Source organism: Meleagris gallopavo, chromosome 4 (assembly GCF_000146605.3).
Source record: "Meleagris gallopavo isolate NT-WF06-2002-E0010 breed Aviagen turkey brand Nicholas breeding stock chromosome 4, Turkey_5.1, whole genome shotgun sequence".
Taxonomy (NCBI): domain Eukaryota; kingdom Metazoa; phylum Chordata; class Aves; order Galliformes; family Phasianidae; genus Meleagris; species Meleagris gallopavo.
The window spans coordinates 45,389,708-45,405,307 of record NC_015014.2 but is presented as its reverse complement, the minus strand read 5'-3'; the positions used below and the strand labels follow the sequence as shown (position 1 = coordinate 45,405,307).

Sequence of the window (15,600 nt, the reverse complement as noted above, 5' to 3'; positions counted from 1 at the left end):
GCGCGAGATCTGCCGGGCCGCGAGCCGTCAGTTAGACTGTGTGCTGCTCGCGGAGCTCTAACGGGAAGGAAGCCTTTGAATGGTAAACTCACTGACTGCGCTTTGCTGGAAGCAGACAGGGGAAAAGATGGTAGTTAGGACCTCCAGTCTACAAGCAACTGCGTTTGGGTGGGACTTTGTAATAGTTCATGGTGGTGACTGAGGGAAAGGGTGTCATCTTATATAGCAAGGTCCGTATCAGTGGTACTGAAATCCCTGGAGCTTCCTGAACGTCCGAAGGGGTGAGACGTGCACGAAGTGAGATACAAGATAGGGCCACAGCCATAACTACCGGGCTTAGTAGTGGAGAAAAGTTCAGAAGGATGTGAAAGAGAAAGGAAAGTTGTTCTCTCAGAAGTTCTGCAAACGAAGAAGAAAAAAAATGTACTTTCATATTTTAAAAATATTAAAATAGCTCTTATTTTTGTAGTAAGATAATTTAAATATGCTTGTCTCCACAACAACATAGGATTGAGAAAGCTCTGATTTAAAAATGTGTACCTTCACATCTTCACTATAAAGCAGCAGAAATATCATTATCCCTGTTTTGGTAAGTGATGAATTGCAGCAGAGGGGCTCTGGGTGATATCCTGAAGGTCAGAGTGGAACTTAGTTCTCTTAATATCTTTGTGTGCCCCAAAATCTGGTGCCAGGGTGAGCCTTTACAGTCAGTCTGTGGACAAATATTATTATCAGTAGCAAAAGCTAGTGCGGACAGACTAGGATTGCATTCTTTTGTTAATTGCCACTGCTCTGGGTGATCTGGATTTCCAAACCAATGTCCACAATGTCTAATGCAAACTAGACCAAAATTAGAGCTGAGTGCTCTACATAAGTACTCAAAGACATTCTAATCTGACATTTTCATCCCACCTCCCTGTGTAAGCTGGATCCGGGAAGCTCAATCAGGAAATGCATCTAATAATTTTGTTGTCTTTGGGTTGGCAAATGGTCTTATGGAACAGTGAGTTGAACCAGCTTCAGCGCAGGTTCAGTAACAGATGCATTACGAAGAAGCAGACAAAGCCAGGAGCAGTAGATGGGATAAGCAAGACCTGCTCCTTTCAGTGGTAACATTTAGGTCGGTTCAGCTAGTGACAGAATTGCATCTTCAGTGTCTTACGTTTTATTCTGTTTAGAAGTGTTGAACTCACTAGAGCCGTTATTGGAGCGTTCTTAACCCAGTGCATTCTTTCCTATGCTCCTATATCTTTTGACTTAATTTTTAATATTAAAATCTTTTAAGATGGATAGTTGTAGTTGAGCCTCAAATTGCTATATAATGTCTCTCCCTTTCAGGCTTGAAATATCCCCTCAAGAGGTATTTTTAATAGGGTTGCAAAAGCTCTATAGTGATTAAAACAAAATCTGAGCCTAATCTTGATACACAGAATTAATACAGCACTTCTGACAATGAAGGTACTGCTAGCTGTAGCATTGCCGTCCTTTTGAAATATACAAGTGTATCACATCTGTTGCAGCTGTTGTTTCAGCTTCTTAAGAATCAGAAGGCTGTATATAACTTGTTCATATTTAAGATGAACTTCTGATGCATATGACTGCAGCATGATTAAGGTAGTTTCAGTCTGACAGGCTGAAAACTGATGAAGCTGCACTGGTGCAAGTCGTGACATGAACCATGTAAGCCTGCATAGTGCTGGAAAGCCTTTGTGGAAATCTCTACTTTTGTGGCTCTATGCTGTTAATATTTAAATTAAGTAGCTCAGGTTATGCTCACACCTGTAACATCCACATTTCCATCTCCCAGTATTGTCTGATCTCTATTTAGAAATAGGAAGTCTTTAAGACAAAAAAAAAAAAAAAATCAAATCTATTCACTGAAAATGAGCTGTGGATATGAAAGATACTCTTTTTGTAACCATGTGTATGACACCCTTCCCCAGATCCTTTGAAGAACCCTAAAGGATTAAACCTGGGAGCTCCTGAGAGATTGTAACTTTTGAAAAGCTGCCAGCGTAGATGTCTTAAAAAAAGGAAAACAGGACAAGTCACTAGCTGAAGACATAGCTTAGAATTTTGTGAACTTGAGTACCGTTTGATTCTGTAACAGTTACTTTTGGTACAAATTAGACTGAATAATTTTATCTTCCGTGCAACAGATTTCAGGCTTTTTAAAGAAATCAGCATGGTTAAGAAACAACAGTACCACTAATAAGGATTTATTTCCTTCAGAACCATTTACTATAGCTCAGGGAGCCTTCTGAGTACAAACTCGCATCCTTTTGCATCATGAAAACCAGCATAGCTTTTCTAATGTGACCCACATTACTCTTACGTAAAATCAGTGTTGTGAATTTCACAATTCACACAAAAATTCACAAAGCATCTGCAATGGTTAGGTGTTGCATAACCATAAGTTTAAGATTTACAAGACAAGACAGTCACAAAAGAGTAAGGATTAACCTGAAAAATTTGGTTTTGCAGTTATAAGATACCAGTGTGACACACGAGAACGGAGCATAAAGCAGAACTTTGCTCATGAACAGAAAAGAGGATATAAAAAGCTTGTACACAGCTCTCTGGCAGTCATTCAGTTTTATCATGAAACTGATTGCCTGTAGCTGAAATAAACGATTTCATCCCTGAGTTTTAAACCTGAAATTGAGTAGCATGTGGTTCATTTATGGCTGTAGGTGCAAGATCTAATTCATACCCTAAGTAACTTTACCCAGCGTGGAGGAGATTATCCCTATTTCATGTATTGCTCTCACTCTATAGCATGTTAATCAGCACTGCTGCCTGTGTGGTTTACTATTAAATTGCCTTGTGATTGACCTTGCGTCAGGGCCCAGGCACTTCCTGGTTTTTAATGCATCCTGCTGATTGTTGTTGATTTGAGAAGAGCCACTGATGGCTAGCTTAATTTCCAAGTAAGAAGTTTCCAAGGTGAGGCATTTCAAGGCTTGCAGCGTTTGTGTTCCTTATGCTAAGTCAGACTTTGTAATTCGGATTGTATGGCAAGGTGCTGCCTCAGTGGTTCACTTCTCATAGTAACAACTGCCTTCCACTCTTAATCCAAAATTATTAATCACTTTGTGATTTTAACTCAAAACACAGCCACGTATTTCTCTTAGAATTGAAATTTTGATTCCTGCAGTTTGTTGAGTATTTGTCTCATAAATTGACAGCACAAGTCTCTTCTCCAGATTCATTCAGCTTGTTAGAGCATCCCTGCAGTTTTCATTTCAGTTTACAAAGATGTTTTACAAGTTTTTGATACTGCTTATTACAGAGAAGGTAGCAAATCTTAGAAGAGCAGAATTATTTTTTTTCAGAGTGCAGATTATTCTTTAGGCCATGGATCCTTTAAAACTTCCTTGTGGTTTAGTAGCGTGAGAACTGTTGAAGATTCACATACTGTCTTGATTTCTAGCAGTTAGCCTCTGTATTACTCCAGTTGTAACGTGGTGAAACAGTGAAACAAGTGGCAGTGACCCCATGCAGCTATATGTGCAAATAGATTTAGATGGGACTCTGCGTGGATCCCAGGTGTTCCAGTCCTCCATAAGCTTGTGTAGCATGAGCTCTGTCCTGGAACCTCAGACCCACAGGACATCCTGAAGCATTCAGGAAAGGAGCTAGGAAAAGTGGTTGCTATAGAGGTGTATGGCCTAAATCTCTTTCCTTATAGGTTTTGTAGATTTTTTTTTTTCAGTTAAGGTAATGCAATTTCATTGATTGCTTTTCTGTTTACCAAGACTTGATTGACTGGAAGTACACCTGGAGGATGCTAAGGCCTCCTGCACATTATGCCTAAAGGCTGCACCAGAACAGGATGGAAGCAAGCACAGTACACACACGCATGTGCCAGAAGTCTGAGAAACAGTCTCGTGAAGTACATCATTTTCTAGGGGTGTTTAACAAAAATTTGCTGAAAGAAGAACAAGGGGTAACTATTTGGCAAAAGAAGGTTGTTGTCAGAAGGGAGGAAGTGACCAAGAGAAGCTGTAGTAAATGATAGAGTACTTCATATGACATGGAAGCAAACAACCACAGCATAATAATAAGGTGCAGTCCCAGAACACTGTGTGTATTGGCTAAAGCATTAAGCAAGTTTGGATGATAATCTCCAGAAAGGAGGCTGGTCAGTGACTGCCAAGCAGTTTGCCAAAGGCTACGCTGTAATGTAACTGGAGCTGAGGAATTAATACCTCAGAGAACTGGAAGCTGAAAGAGTTCACAAGAGAGGAAGTAAGCAAGTGATTGTGAAGGAAAGCAAGTTTTTGGCACAAGAAGAGGAAGAGAATGTTTATGCTGGGTTTTAAGATTCAAAATGCTTAATTTAAGGTACGGACCATTTACAAGTAGCGTCTCTCACAGCACTGTATATAGCAGAGAGTTATTGAAGGCTTTTTACTGCGATAGGATGATGAAATATGAATAATATATAGTGTTGATCAGTCTTTTGGTAAAAAGAACACTACTGAGCCTTGTTCTTGCAAAAATTTAACAATCAATTCTTGTGCGTTAACCATTTATAGCCCTTCCAGTTTTCAAGTAGGGTATCTCAAAAGCACTTTATAAAAAGAGGAAGGAGTCAGAGTACATAAGGGAACTGAGGTTGACAGAAAGCAAAGAACATGCCCAGTGTCAGTTCTCTTCCACGTTTCATCATCATGTGATGTTAGCACAAAAGGAAGTTGTATTTTTGCATTTAAGATACACACGTTCTATCTTTACACCAATGTTGCTATTTAGCAAGACCAAGCAGCACTCTGATTTTCAAGCTTTTGACTCGAGATCAAAACCTAGCTTCTATGAAACTGGCCTCAAACTTGAAATTTGATCATTTAAGCTTCCTTATTTTGAACACAAAGAATCTTCTAGACTTTAAGAAGAAAATTTAAAATAATTCAAATACTGCTTCAGATTTAAGTTGCTCTCAAATATCTAAATTTTTCTGTATCTTATGCTAGCATATAAAGAAACACCCACAATTTTGCATTAATGCTTTGAGTTAGGTTGGAGAATGGAAGAATAAAAAAACAACAGGATGGGAAGGTCAAATAATGTTTTGAAAAGGGATTTCCTGCTAAAAATTGTTTAAAATAATCTTCAGCAACTTCATCCTTTTCAGTAGAATTGAATGAATTTGATGAATCTTTTCTGAACTTAGAGCTGGCCGAAGAAAAGGTGCTTATTACTTTATATCACAATTCAAGGAGAAAGAAGAAAAACATGCAACATAAGGAAGAAAAAAAACAAAAAACAAAAGAGATTCAGAAGTTTTCAGTCTTATAAATCCTGTTTTAAAATGGAAATGCAAATACTTTAAAAAAAACATTTGCAAATACTAATTCAGTCAAATCCCAGGTGAGTCAGAGGGTGTTGTGACAGAGTATAAGATCCCAGTGCTTTTTTTTTTTTCCTTAAGATGCAGTTTAATTGCCTGATTCACCTTTTTGACTATAGTAGAGGCAGTGAGTGATCTCCTAGTTTCCAACAAGGTGCAGTGGTGTTTTTGTTTTAGTTACTGTCCATACAATCTCCTTCAAAATTTTCTTAAAAAAATGAAATACCAGAGCTATTGATAGATCTATACAGCAAGTGCTGTTGAATCTCAGGTTTCTTGCTTCCTTTAAAATTCTGCCTCTGAAAAGGAGGATGAGGAAGGGTGGGGCAGAGGTTTTGGAGCTGTGTCAGGGATGTGTGTGCAGTGAGAGGTGACTACTGTTCAGCACCACTGCATGTACAGTAGAAGCCTGTGACTCCAGATCCAGTGGTGAGGAATTCTGTCCTAACACGCTGTTACTTTAAAATATGTAGTTCATTTTTTTCTTACCTTTATTTGTTAAGCAAAGGCCACCAGGTATCACATGCTACAAGAAGTAATACATGTATTTTTTAAAAACAAAGTTTGCTTCCTGTGTTTAAGAGGTTTTGAGATTTGTCAGCTTTTCTTTTTGTTTTTCCTAACTCTCAACTTCCAGTCTTTGTTTGCATGTTACTGATAACTTGATTCTCCAGCTTTTAAAGGTGCTTTTGCCTATGTAATTTTTAAAAGTGAACAGGATTTGCCATTTAAAGACTTTGCATTTCCACATTCCTTCTGAGTTTACTTTGTCAGAGTTTATTTATTTGTTGCTTCTTCTAGTCACAGAAGTTACCAGTGTGAAATGGTAATGTTTAGTCTTATATGAAAGCAAGCATGATTGTTCTCTACAAATATATCTTGCTTACAAACTCCTGGCTCATATGGCACCTTGAAAAATTTTATGTTGTATACTTAAATAGGTTTTCATTGAGGATATTTTACATTATAACAGTCTGCAGAGCTATGTTAGGTTACTGCTTTGGGGTGAAGATTATCACATCAAGCAAAAACACAGTTAACTGACATACCTTCTAACAGTGGATGCTTGGAAGAGACAGATAAATTTAACAGGACAAAAAGAAATCTTGTTAAGGTGCTCCCTGATAGGCGTAGGGGATATTTAAAATTTACTCATGTGAATGAATTGTGTTAGATACAGGAAACAATAGTACAGTCCCAGAACAACTCTTAATTGCTGGATTCTCTTTTTTGCTACGGACCTCAGGGAACCTACAGACTCCTAAGTCTGTATTAGGCATTACTATTATATAGTATGCTGGCAATGAGATTAATAAAAATGTCCGAGCAGTTAATTGCTTAAAAAGGGACTTCTGGAAGATTGAAGAATCCATCAAATCATGATTGGTATAAAAGCTCGCTTTCTTTCTTAAACAAGGCATTTTATCCAGATCTAATTTAGTGTGCAAAATTACAAAACATAACTTACTTTACAATAGTCATTATATACTTCTTCATAGCATTTTAATTGGGATTTTTCAAGTACCAATTTGATGTGTGCTTTTCACACAAATTAAGAAATTAGTATAAATTTAAATTACGTTGATATTTTCCTGTTATTTAAAGTATAGCAAAAAAACTGATCTACTAGAACAGATAGATCTGTAGATCAGTGACAGAATACTGGAATCAGATTTGCTTTTTAATAAACGATTGAAAAGCTATTGTGCATTTTAAACAGACTAACCAAACTGCAGGATGCTGAAAGAAAATTTGATTAAATACAGCCTTTGAAGAGGAACCTGACATCATTAAATGTTCTTTTCCTGATCTAAATGTGGTAATGGTCTTTTCCCTGGGCTTATTCAGAATTGTATCTGGAACTTTTTAGTTAAATAAGCCTTTACAGAATTATTGCTTAACTCGCTGTATTTTAACTTCTCTCTAGGTAGAGGACATTCCTTGGATTATAAAGCACATAGGGTGCAATGGCAGATCCCATCCACTGGACCCGTTATCGTTGGCAGCAACTGATGTCTACAGAAAGCAGAGAAGGTGGCAGCAATTCAAGTAACAAGTGCTATCAAGCAAAAAAAACTATTGGCAAACATAGGATAGTGATACCCTGCTTGGGACATTTTAAGGAAGAGTATGAAAAGGTATCAAAACTGTATATGAACAACAAAATACGGACTACTAAATATACTTTACTGAATTTTATACCACGCAATTTATTTGAACAATTTCACAGGTAATTAACTATTTTTATTTTGTTTGTGGAAATTATTCTAAAGTGGAATCTTTTTATTTGTGTATTAATATGTGTTTTTCCAACCTGACTGTCACTTCTGAAAAGGTGTGTTATTTGTCCAAAAGATTGAATATCAGCCTTGGACTAATCCTTTCTTCAAAACTTCTGTTATTTCCGCTCATTCTACTCTTTAGATTAAAATATTATTTGGAGCACTCCAGTAACCTGAAGTAGAATTTTCAGTTGATTTCCTGCAAATTTATTTCTTCCCTTCCCTCACGTGTCTTATCTCTGGCCATTATTTTCCCCCCCCCCCATCCTCCTGCTTGGAGAGCTGTAGGTTTATAAAGAATGGCTCACTTAAAAGCATCTTATCTACAAGTTCACCACAGCGTCACTAGAAGACATGTGCCTGGAAGGCAGGGTTGGAATTACAGTAAAATCCTTGCTTGCTGCACCTTCTTATTATGAGTATTAATTACCCATTCAGCCAACTAATATATTTGACTGAATAGAGGAAAACGGAGTCAGATATTTAGTTCTTTATTTTTTCTTAGCTCCTACTACAATTCCTTCTTACTTAAGTAGTCTCTAGCATGGAGTGGGGGAATTAAAATGGCTGATAGCACAGCTAACTCTTATGTTTGCTCTTTGTTTCAGAGTTGCCAATTTGTATTTCCTATTTCTGGTTGTTTTAAACTGGGTTCCCCTGGTGGAGGCTTTCCAAAAAGAAATTACAATGCTACCTCTGATAGCAGTTTTAACAATAATCGCCCTGAAGGATGGTCTGGAAGACTACTCAAAATATAAAATGGATAAACAGATAAACAACTTACTAACCAAAGTGTATAGCCGGTAAGAGAGAACATTCTTTCTGGATAATTTTTATTAAATTGATTCTTCTGGTTTACTCTCTGAACACACAGAGAGAGAATAACTTCAGTCAGAAGAGGTCTCTGGAAGTCATCTCTCTAGTCTCGTATCCTGCTCAAAGCATGCCTTACTAGATAAGATTGCTCAGTGTACAACTAATAGGTATACAATTGTACAATCAATAGGTGTACAGAGGTTAGGTTTAGTAAAATTATCACGGTGGAAAGATAATCAAAATAAATGGAAATGCTCACCAGTGTTGTAGGTTCACAGTGAATTCCCCAAGGAACAATCTCCACTGAGAGATCCTTCCTCAGTAGCAGTCAATACTTAAATGGGGATCTAGGAGCCAGGCTCCACCCCTTCCAGTCACACAGAAGAATTGCCTTCACCTGTGCTCCTGTGGCTGACTTGTTGCTTGCCTCAAGTGATCAATCAGAGGTTCAGGCTGTGATCAACAGTTGCCATATACTCAGGAAGTTGTCTAGTTGAATCTTGATCATTTGTTTAGCTAAACAAATATCAAATTAGTATAAAATTTAAAATTCAAATTAGTATAAAATTTGCTGAAAAATATTCTTTTGTGGTTGCCAGAGCATTCATATGTGAGTCTGCACTGCATTAACTAAGGAAGTTTTAGTATTATTCTTAGTATCTTAAAATTGTTTTGGCACCATTGAAATTCAGTGATTACTATTTCATCATTACAGTGGTGAAAGTCATAAAAGCTATCAGTGTTGCAACTCTGTACTCCTAATGTAATTTCCATGAAGGAAATAAAAACATTTTCCTATGCAGTACTACAGGTGGGATCTCACAAGGGTAGAGTGGGAGAATCATTTCACTTGACCTCCTAGCTACACTTCTTTTGATGCAGCCCAGATATGATTGGCTTTCTGGGCTGCATGTTTTTCTTCCACCTGTATCTGCAAAGTCCTTCTTCAAGGGCTGCTCCGAATCCATGCATCAGCCAGTCTGTACTGATGTTTTGGATTGCCCTAGGCCAGGTGCCTTGTTGAACTTCATGAGGTTCACTTCTCATACCTTATCACATCTCTGGATAGCATCCTTTCTTTCCATTTGAAGTGTCAACCATGCCACTCAGTTTAGTGCCATCTGCAAACTTGCTGAGGAGTCCTCTCAATTTCAATATCTCTGTCGACAACGAAGGTATTAAACAGCACTGGAATACAGATGCCTGAGAGACACTACACATCACTGTTCCCTGCCAGAACCTTGAGCCACTGAGCACACAACTTCATGTGCTGCAAACACAAATATCTGATATATCAGCTTTCCCAGAAACATTTTATTCAGACTATAAAAATTTGAGCTTAAAACAATAAAGTAATTGAGTTGGGAAGATAAATTATTTTTCCTTTTCATGTCTGCAGAGAAGATTTAAGGTACAAGTCAGATCATTTCTGGTATGAATTGCAGTATACTCTGAAATAATTCACTGCCAGAAAACAGAGGCATCCACTATACATTAATGACCACTGTTTGCTACTTGTAGCCTCATCAATGTCAATGAAGGGGAATTAATTTCTGATCTTTTCTATCTTGATTGCTTCCCCAAACAAGTATAATAATTAGCTTCTGTATTAGTAATCTGTAAAAATGTCTTCCTGTTCCCATTGCTAGTGCTTCTAACTTTTCTTTCTGAACTTCTTTATTATGAATTATTCTATATTGTATAGTCTGATTTAAAAAAAAAGTTTGGAGGCATGGTTTGGTAGAATTAACTTTTTTAAAGCAACAATCCCTTACTGTTTTTATAAAACATGTTTGTAATAGAAACTGGTTTCATCATTCTCTCTTGTCCATGACAAAACAGGCCTGTCTTAGTGCCTTGATATATCTATCCAAGCAGCTAGATGCTAGTTTTTTTGCACATTTTGGATAAGTTTGACTTGATTTTTCCCCTTATTTTTTTCTGGCTTACAACAAATGAGTGACATCCATAGTTTCAGAGTTTTGGCTTGCTGCTTTTTATAGTTTTATTCCCAAGCCTGGAATTCACCCATTGGATGTATCAGTATTACTGTACTTAGCCTTTAGTATACAGAGATTGAGGCTACGTTTTCTGAGGAAAATTTCATGGGAAAGTAAGTATACATCTGGAGAAAATTGCATGGGAAAGTAAGCACAACAAGTAAAAATAACAGGAAAATCATTGCATACTTTCAATTCCACATTTACTTAGTAGATGGTGATTATGAAGAGAAACTTGCTGTCTGCTTAGGGCTAATCTCAATACTGGCAGTGGAGAGGTTTTAGTAGTTCTCAATGAAATACGTAGTAGTTAAAAAAAAATCTAAAGATACATAAGCACTAGTGTTTTTTCTTTACTAATCTCTAGTAAATAATTACTTCAAGGGTAAATAGAAGTACTGCTTTGTTACTAAATCTTTATCTCCAAATAGTTTTGTAGTTTATCAAATTCTAAGGCTTAATCACTTTGAAAAATGCCTGTAGCAATCAGACTTTGCCTTTCGTTCACCATCCTTACTGTAACTCTTCTCGATGTGAGCAAGCTGTGGAAATAATTTTTTCTTGTTGCTGTCAGGTGTTCTCAAATCCTTTCCATAGCACCTAGGATGAAGCAGTAAAAGACTGCTGTTGCAGAGTAACCAGAGCATTCTGTTCTAGTCAGCATTATCTCTTTGGACTCACTTTGCCTCTTAGTGGGGAAAACTGACTACACACAGAAAAAAAAAGTGTAGATATGGTTCTCCATGCTTACAGAATAGCTAGTGACAGCATCTCAAGAAGAAGCATATATTTGGCTGAGGCTGATTTAATTTTACCTCAGCTTTTGCTTTGTGTTTACTTGGAAAACCATATAATCAACTGTATAATCAATGGATATACAGATGGTGTGTGTGTATATATATATATATAATATATACATATATATATATTCCAAAGCTTGGCTAATATAATTTAGATTGGAGTAATGAGAGAAAGTCACTTACCCTGTCCTGGGCTCACAAAACGAACTCTGATGGAGTCAGCTCTTAAATGGGTCTAGGAGAGGTGGAGCTAGGCTCCACCCCTTCCTGCAGCACAGGTGATTTGCCTTCACCTGTGCTCCCGTGGCTGACTCATTGCTCGCCTCAGATGATCAATCAGAGGTTCAGGCCGTGATTCAGCAGCCCCATACATCAACTCTACCTTATTTTCACTAGAGATAATGTTATCGATATATTGGTTAATTATGTGGACTTTGTGCCATCTCATTGGAGAACAGGATTTTTGAAAGGGTACTGTCAGGCAACACAGATCTGAAAGGGATGGGTGCAAAGCTTGACACAATAAATGTTTTTCTGATATTTTCTTTGTTATCAAGGGCATTTCACCAAGTTAGCACTTTGATTAGAACAGGTAGATCAGTCTGCACAGAATTGCCATGTTGTAAATTTTGTTAGCTTAAGTCTATACTATGGAAGGTGGGTGCACTTCCCAGCTTCCTGGTGCAACTGCCATTTTCAGCTAGGTAAGCCCGAGTGAGATTTAGAAAAGGATGCACAACATGAAGATGCTCCCAAGACTGTGAAGAGTACATTCTCCTCACTTTAAACATAGCTCTAGGGTTAGCCTGTGAAAGATATTAAAACCAGCCAACTACCAAGATGTAACACAGTAGAAAACAGCAGTGACAGCATAGAAGCAAAGTCCTAGGCTGCAGCGGATGAGGATGTGCTCAAACACAGCAGCTGTGGACACAGAAACAAAGGAAAGAATCAACTTAACTTCCAAAGGCCTCATATACGTAGGAATTTTCAGCAAGATACCCTTGCCTCCACTGCCAACCCTTAAGTGAGGTCTGGGAGGCGGTGAATCCTGACTCCACCATTTCCAGTCACTCAGGAGCTTTGCATGCACTTGAGCTCTTCTGGGTTGTCCCTGCCTTCCCACCAGGTGCTCAATCACTGTTTCAAGCTGTAACTTAGCAATTCTGCCAACAGTAGTAACAATACCGAAAATGTACTGCATCCAGACATGTACAGTGTTTGTATCAGCAACCCTATTTCAGTGGCCTACTATTGTATGCCTCCAGTTAGCTCCTTGTTGCTTGCTACCTCCCAGCCTATTCACCACTCTAAACCTGAGTGTACTTGCAATAAACTGCTGTAATTAAATAAAAAGGATTATTCTTTGTCTCTGTTGAATATGGAAGAGCAGATAGAAATGGAAAGTTGAAGAAGGCACAAACTTCTGTATTTCATGCCTGTATTTTTTATAATAATGAAGTATTTCAACTTTCTCTCTTGAGTATTGTAGGTTCTTTGCACCTTATGTTCAAAAACAATGCGAAAATATTTAAAAGCCATAAATACAAGTATTTATGCTTGGAGCACTAGTAAAGCAGTTGCTGAATATTCTTTGCTCACTTGCAAATGTTGGAATAGTGAAAGGATTTAAGGGGCTGAATTTTGAATTGGGCTAACATAATTATGAGAGGGTGACAGGAATGTAATTCCCAGCAAAACAGGTCTGGGACCTCAGAGCTGATCATAGAATCATAGAATTGCTTAGGTTGGAAAAGACTTTCAAGATCATCAAGTCCAAGCTGAACCTAGCCATACTACTCTAACAACCCACCACTAGATCATGTCCCTGCGCACCACAGATTCTTTGTTACAGTCACCTAGAGCTGTTAGACTGTCTCATCAAAATTCTTAATGACTTGGAAGTAGAAGTTCAGTATTGGAGTCATTTCCTAGGTACAATCTGTTTCTTTGAACTTTCAGTTTGGGGTGGTTTTTTTCTTTTTTTAATTGTTTTAATGTTTTTATATCCTTTTTCAGAAAAGAGAAGAAATACATAGATGAACACTGGAAAAATGTCAGTGTTGGAGACTTCATCCGGCTTTCATGTAATGAAATTATTCCTGCTGACATGGTGCTGTTATATTCCAGTGACCTGGATGGGATCTGTTACATTGAAACTGCAGGTCTTGATGGAGAAACCAATCTAAAACAGAGGCAGGTGGTGAGAGGATATTCAGAGCAGGTGATAATTGTGCATTTCCAGTGGTTTAAGAAAGTTGATGTGACAGTCAACAATAAAAACCTTAGTCCTCTATATTGCCTACTATTCAGCAATCCCCATCTAAAAATATAATAAATAGACGATATAGTTTTAATTTTATTTGTTGTTATTTTGGAGCAAATCTTTGTCAGCTCACTCAACTCAGAGAAAGAGAGCTCTATCTCAAGTGAAGTAAAACTAACTTTTCAAGTAAATGTCCAGTCGTCATGTATAACACATAGCATTTAGTGCTCTGAAATTAGAATTTTTTTTTGAAGGGAGTTCAGTGCCACATAAAAACAGAAAGAGGAATAGATGTCTTCTTTTTCATTGTATTTTCAAATGTATTTTTAGCTCCAAATTTAGACCTTCAAGGATTTAAAAGTCTTTGGAACTCTTACGATTTTTTAAATCTATACCTGTCAAGACTGAACATCACCAGGTCTTATAATTTTCACAGTGGTGGTCAGAAATTAGTGCAGTCTTCAGCACACCTGGTAACTGAGTGCTGATATGGAAGCACTGCATTGACAACATCACCAGGGAGATTCAGTGTTGTCCGTAAGAATGTGCTGTTAACAGACTGGAGATAAAATTACCTGAACTGCCTCTGAATTGTCATGGGGAGGTGCGAAGGAGTTCATTTAGATTTTTTGGTTACTTAAGAAGCAGGGTAATATCAAATGCATGATCTGTTAAGAAAGCTGGCTTTCTTTCTCCTGTTCTTTTTTTCTCAGTTTTAGAATGAGATAGTCATGCTGTCCCAAAAAGTGACAATTTCTTCACCATAAAAGACTGTTCGTTTTTGTCCTCCAAGGGAAAAAGAAAGGCCATCATGGTGTCTAGTCACAGTTTCTGATTGTATATTAGTTAACTTCACAGACCTCTGGTGTCCTGGCAGTTCAGTTCCAGACAGAGGCTTTGTCCTCTCAAACTCAGGCTGAATAAGACTGTGGGAGTTCTGTGTATGTAAACAGAGTATAACTGTCTCACCTCTTAGTTTCTCAAGCTCGAAAAAATAGAAACAACATAAATCAAATTAAAAAACATTTGAAGACAAAGTCTAAAAAGTTGTAACATAATGTAAAAATATTATGTTCTGCATTTCTATGACTGAATAAACACAAACACGAATGTCATCATTAGGGCACTTGTTATTGCCTTTGGGATTCCTTTGGGAAGGCAAGGCAACATTTGGGCCTAAAAGAGGAGCTGAAACTCTCGTAGCTAATTTTTGTAAACTTAGAATACCGTAATTTATTCTTTTTTTTCTGTATGTACCTCAGTGACCACAGGAAAGAAATTAAGGAAGTTCTGCAAGAGGCTTATAAACAACAACTAGCAACAGACAACAAGGCATAGAAGAGTGTTTCCGACCATCTTCGCTTTCCTAGAGAAATAGACAAAAAATTGAGGACTTTTTCCCTAAGGATAACAAATTTTTTAATGAACAAACTGACACTGCTTTGCTGCTTTTAATTCACTCCATTAAGAAGGAATTAATTTCCTTTTCCCTCACACCTTTTATGATTAGCTCAACCAGACATTTATTAGTATGAAGAAGCTGATAAACCATTAGCACTAAATCAGTGTGAGCAGTGGTTCTGCTTACGTTGTAGGAACGGTCACAGGACTGCATCGTTCAGTTCCTTCCCAGCCTTTCATGGCCAATGACTGAATTCTATATATGTGCAGTATCCTCATATTTAACAGAGGGGAAAGTGCTGTCATTTTCTTCCAGGCAGCCCAGGAGTCCAATTTGATAAAAGGATTTGCCAGCTTTCCATTTCTGCTTTGGCTATACACCGCATTCCTATATTGTATTATCAAACCATATATCAAACCAATGTTCCACAGCCAAAGCAGCAAGTGTTCCTAAGATACCAGTATCTCAGCTGATACTTGCTAGGGTTTGATATTTACTAGGAAATCCTGTATAAGTCTGATTTACATAGGTTGCATGTAGACCATCAACATCATTAGCAACTTTAAATGTTGAGTTAAATAGTTTGACAGTGATATCTACACCTACAAATGTATGAAGTTTCCAGGTTCTATCATATTTGGTCTCAGTTGTTTTTTTTTGTTTGTTTTCTTTCTCTTTTTT

General features: G+C 37.5%; 2 protein-coding genes across 3 annotated transcripts in view; both read left to right on the top strand.

Moving 5' to 3' along the window:
* LOC104910770 (probable phospholipid-transporting ATPase VD) lies at window positions 1-15,560 on the top strand. 2 transcript variants are annotated; one of them, XM_010710172.3, is made up of 4 exons: window positions 1-82; window positions 7,281-7,583; window positions 8,244-8,438; window positions 13,271-15,560. In XM_010710172.3, the coding sequence occupies exons 2-4, from the start codon at window positions 7,321-7,323 to the stop codon at window positions 13,584-13,586; spliced, it is 774 nt and encodes a 257-aa protein (XP_010708474.1). In that variant the 5' UTR covers window positions 1-82; window positions 7,281-7,320; the 3' UTR covers window positions 13,587-15,560. The 2 variants fall into 2 exon arrangements, with proteins under 2 accessions (XP_010708474.1, XP_019470403.1); XM_019614858.2 differs by lacking the exon at window positions 1-82 and adding an exon at window positions 495-589.
* Window positions 14,627-15,600, top strand: part of GABRB1 (gamma-aminobutyric acid type A receptor beta1 subunit) — a 28,746-nt gene continuing 27,772 nt past the window's right edge. The window contains exon 1 of the mRNA XM_031553278.1: window positions 14,627-14,745. Within this exon, the coding sequence (XP_031409138.1) occupies window positions 14,627-14,745 (119 nt within the window). The remainder of the gene's footprint in view (window positions 14,746-15,600) is intronic.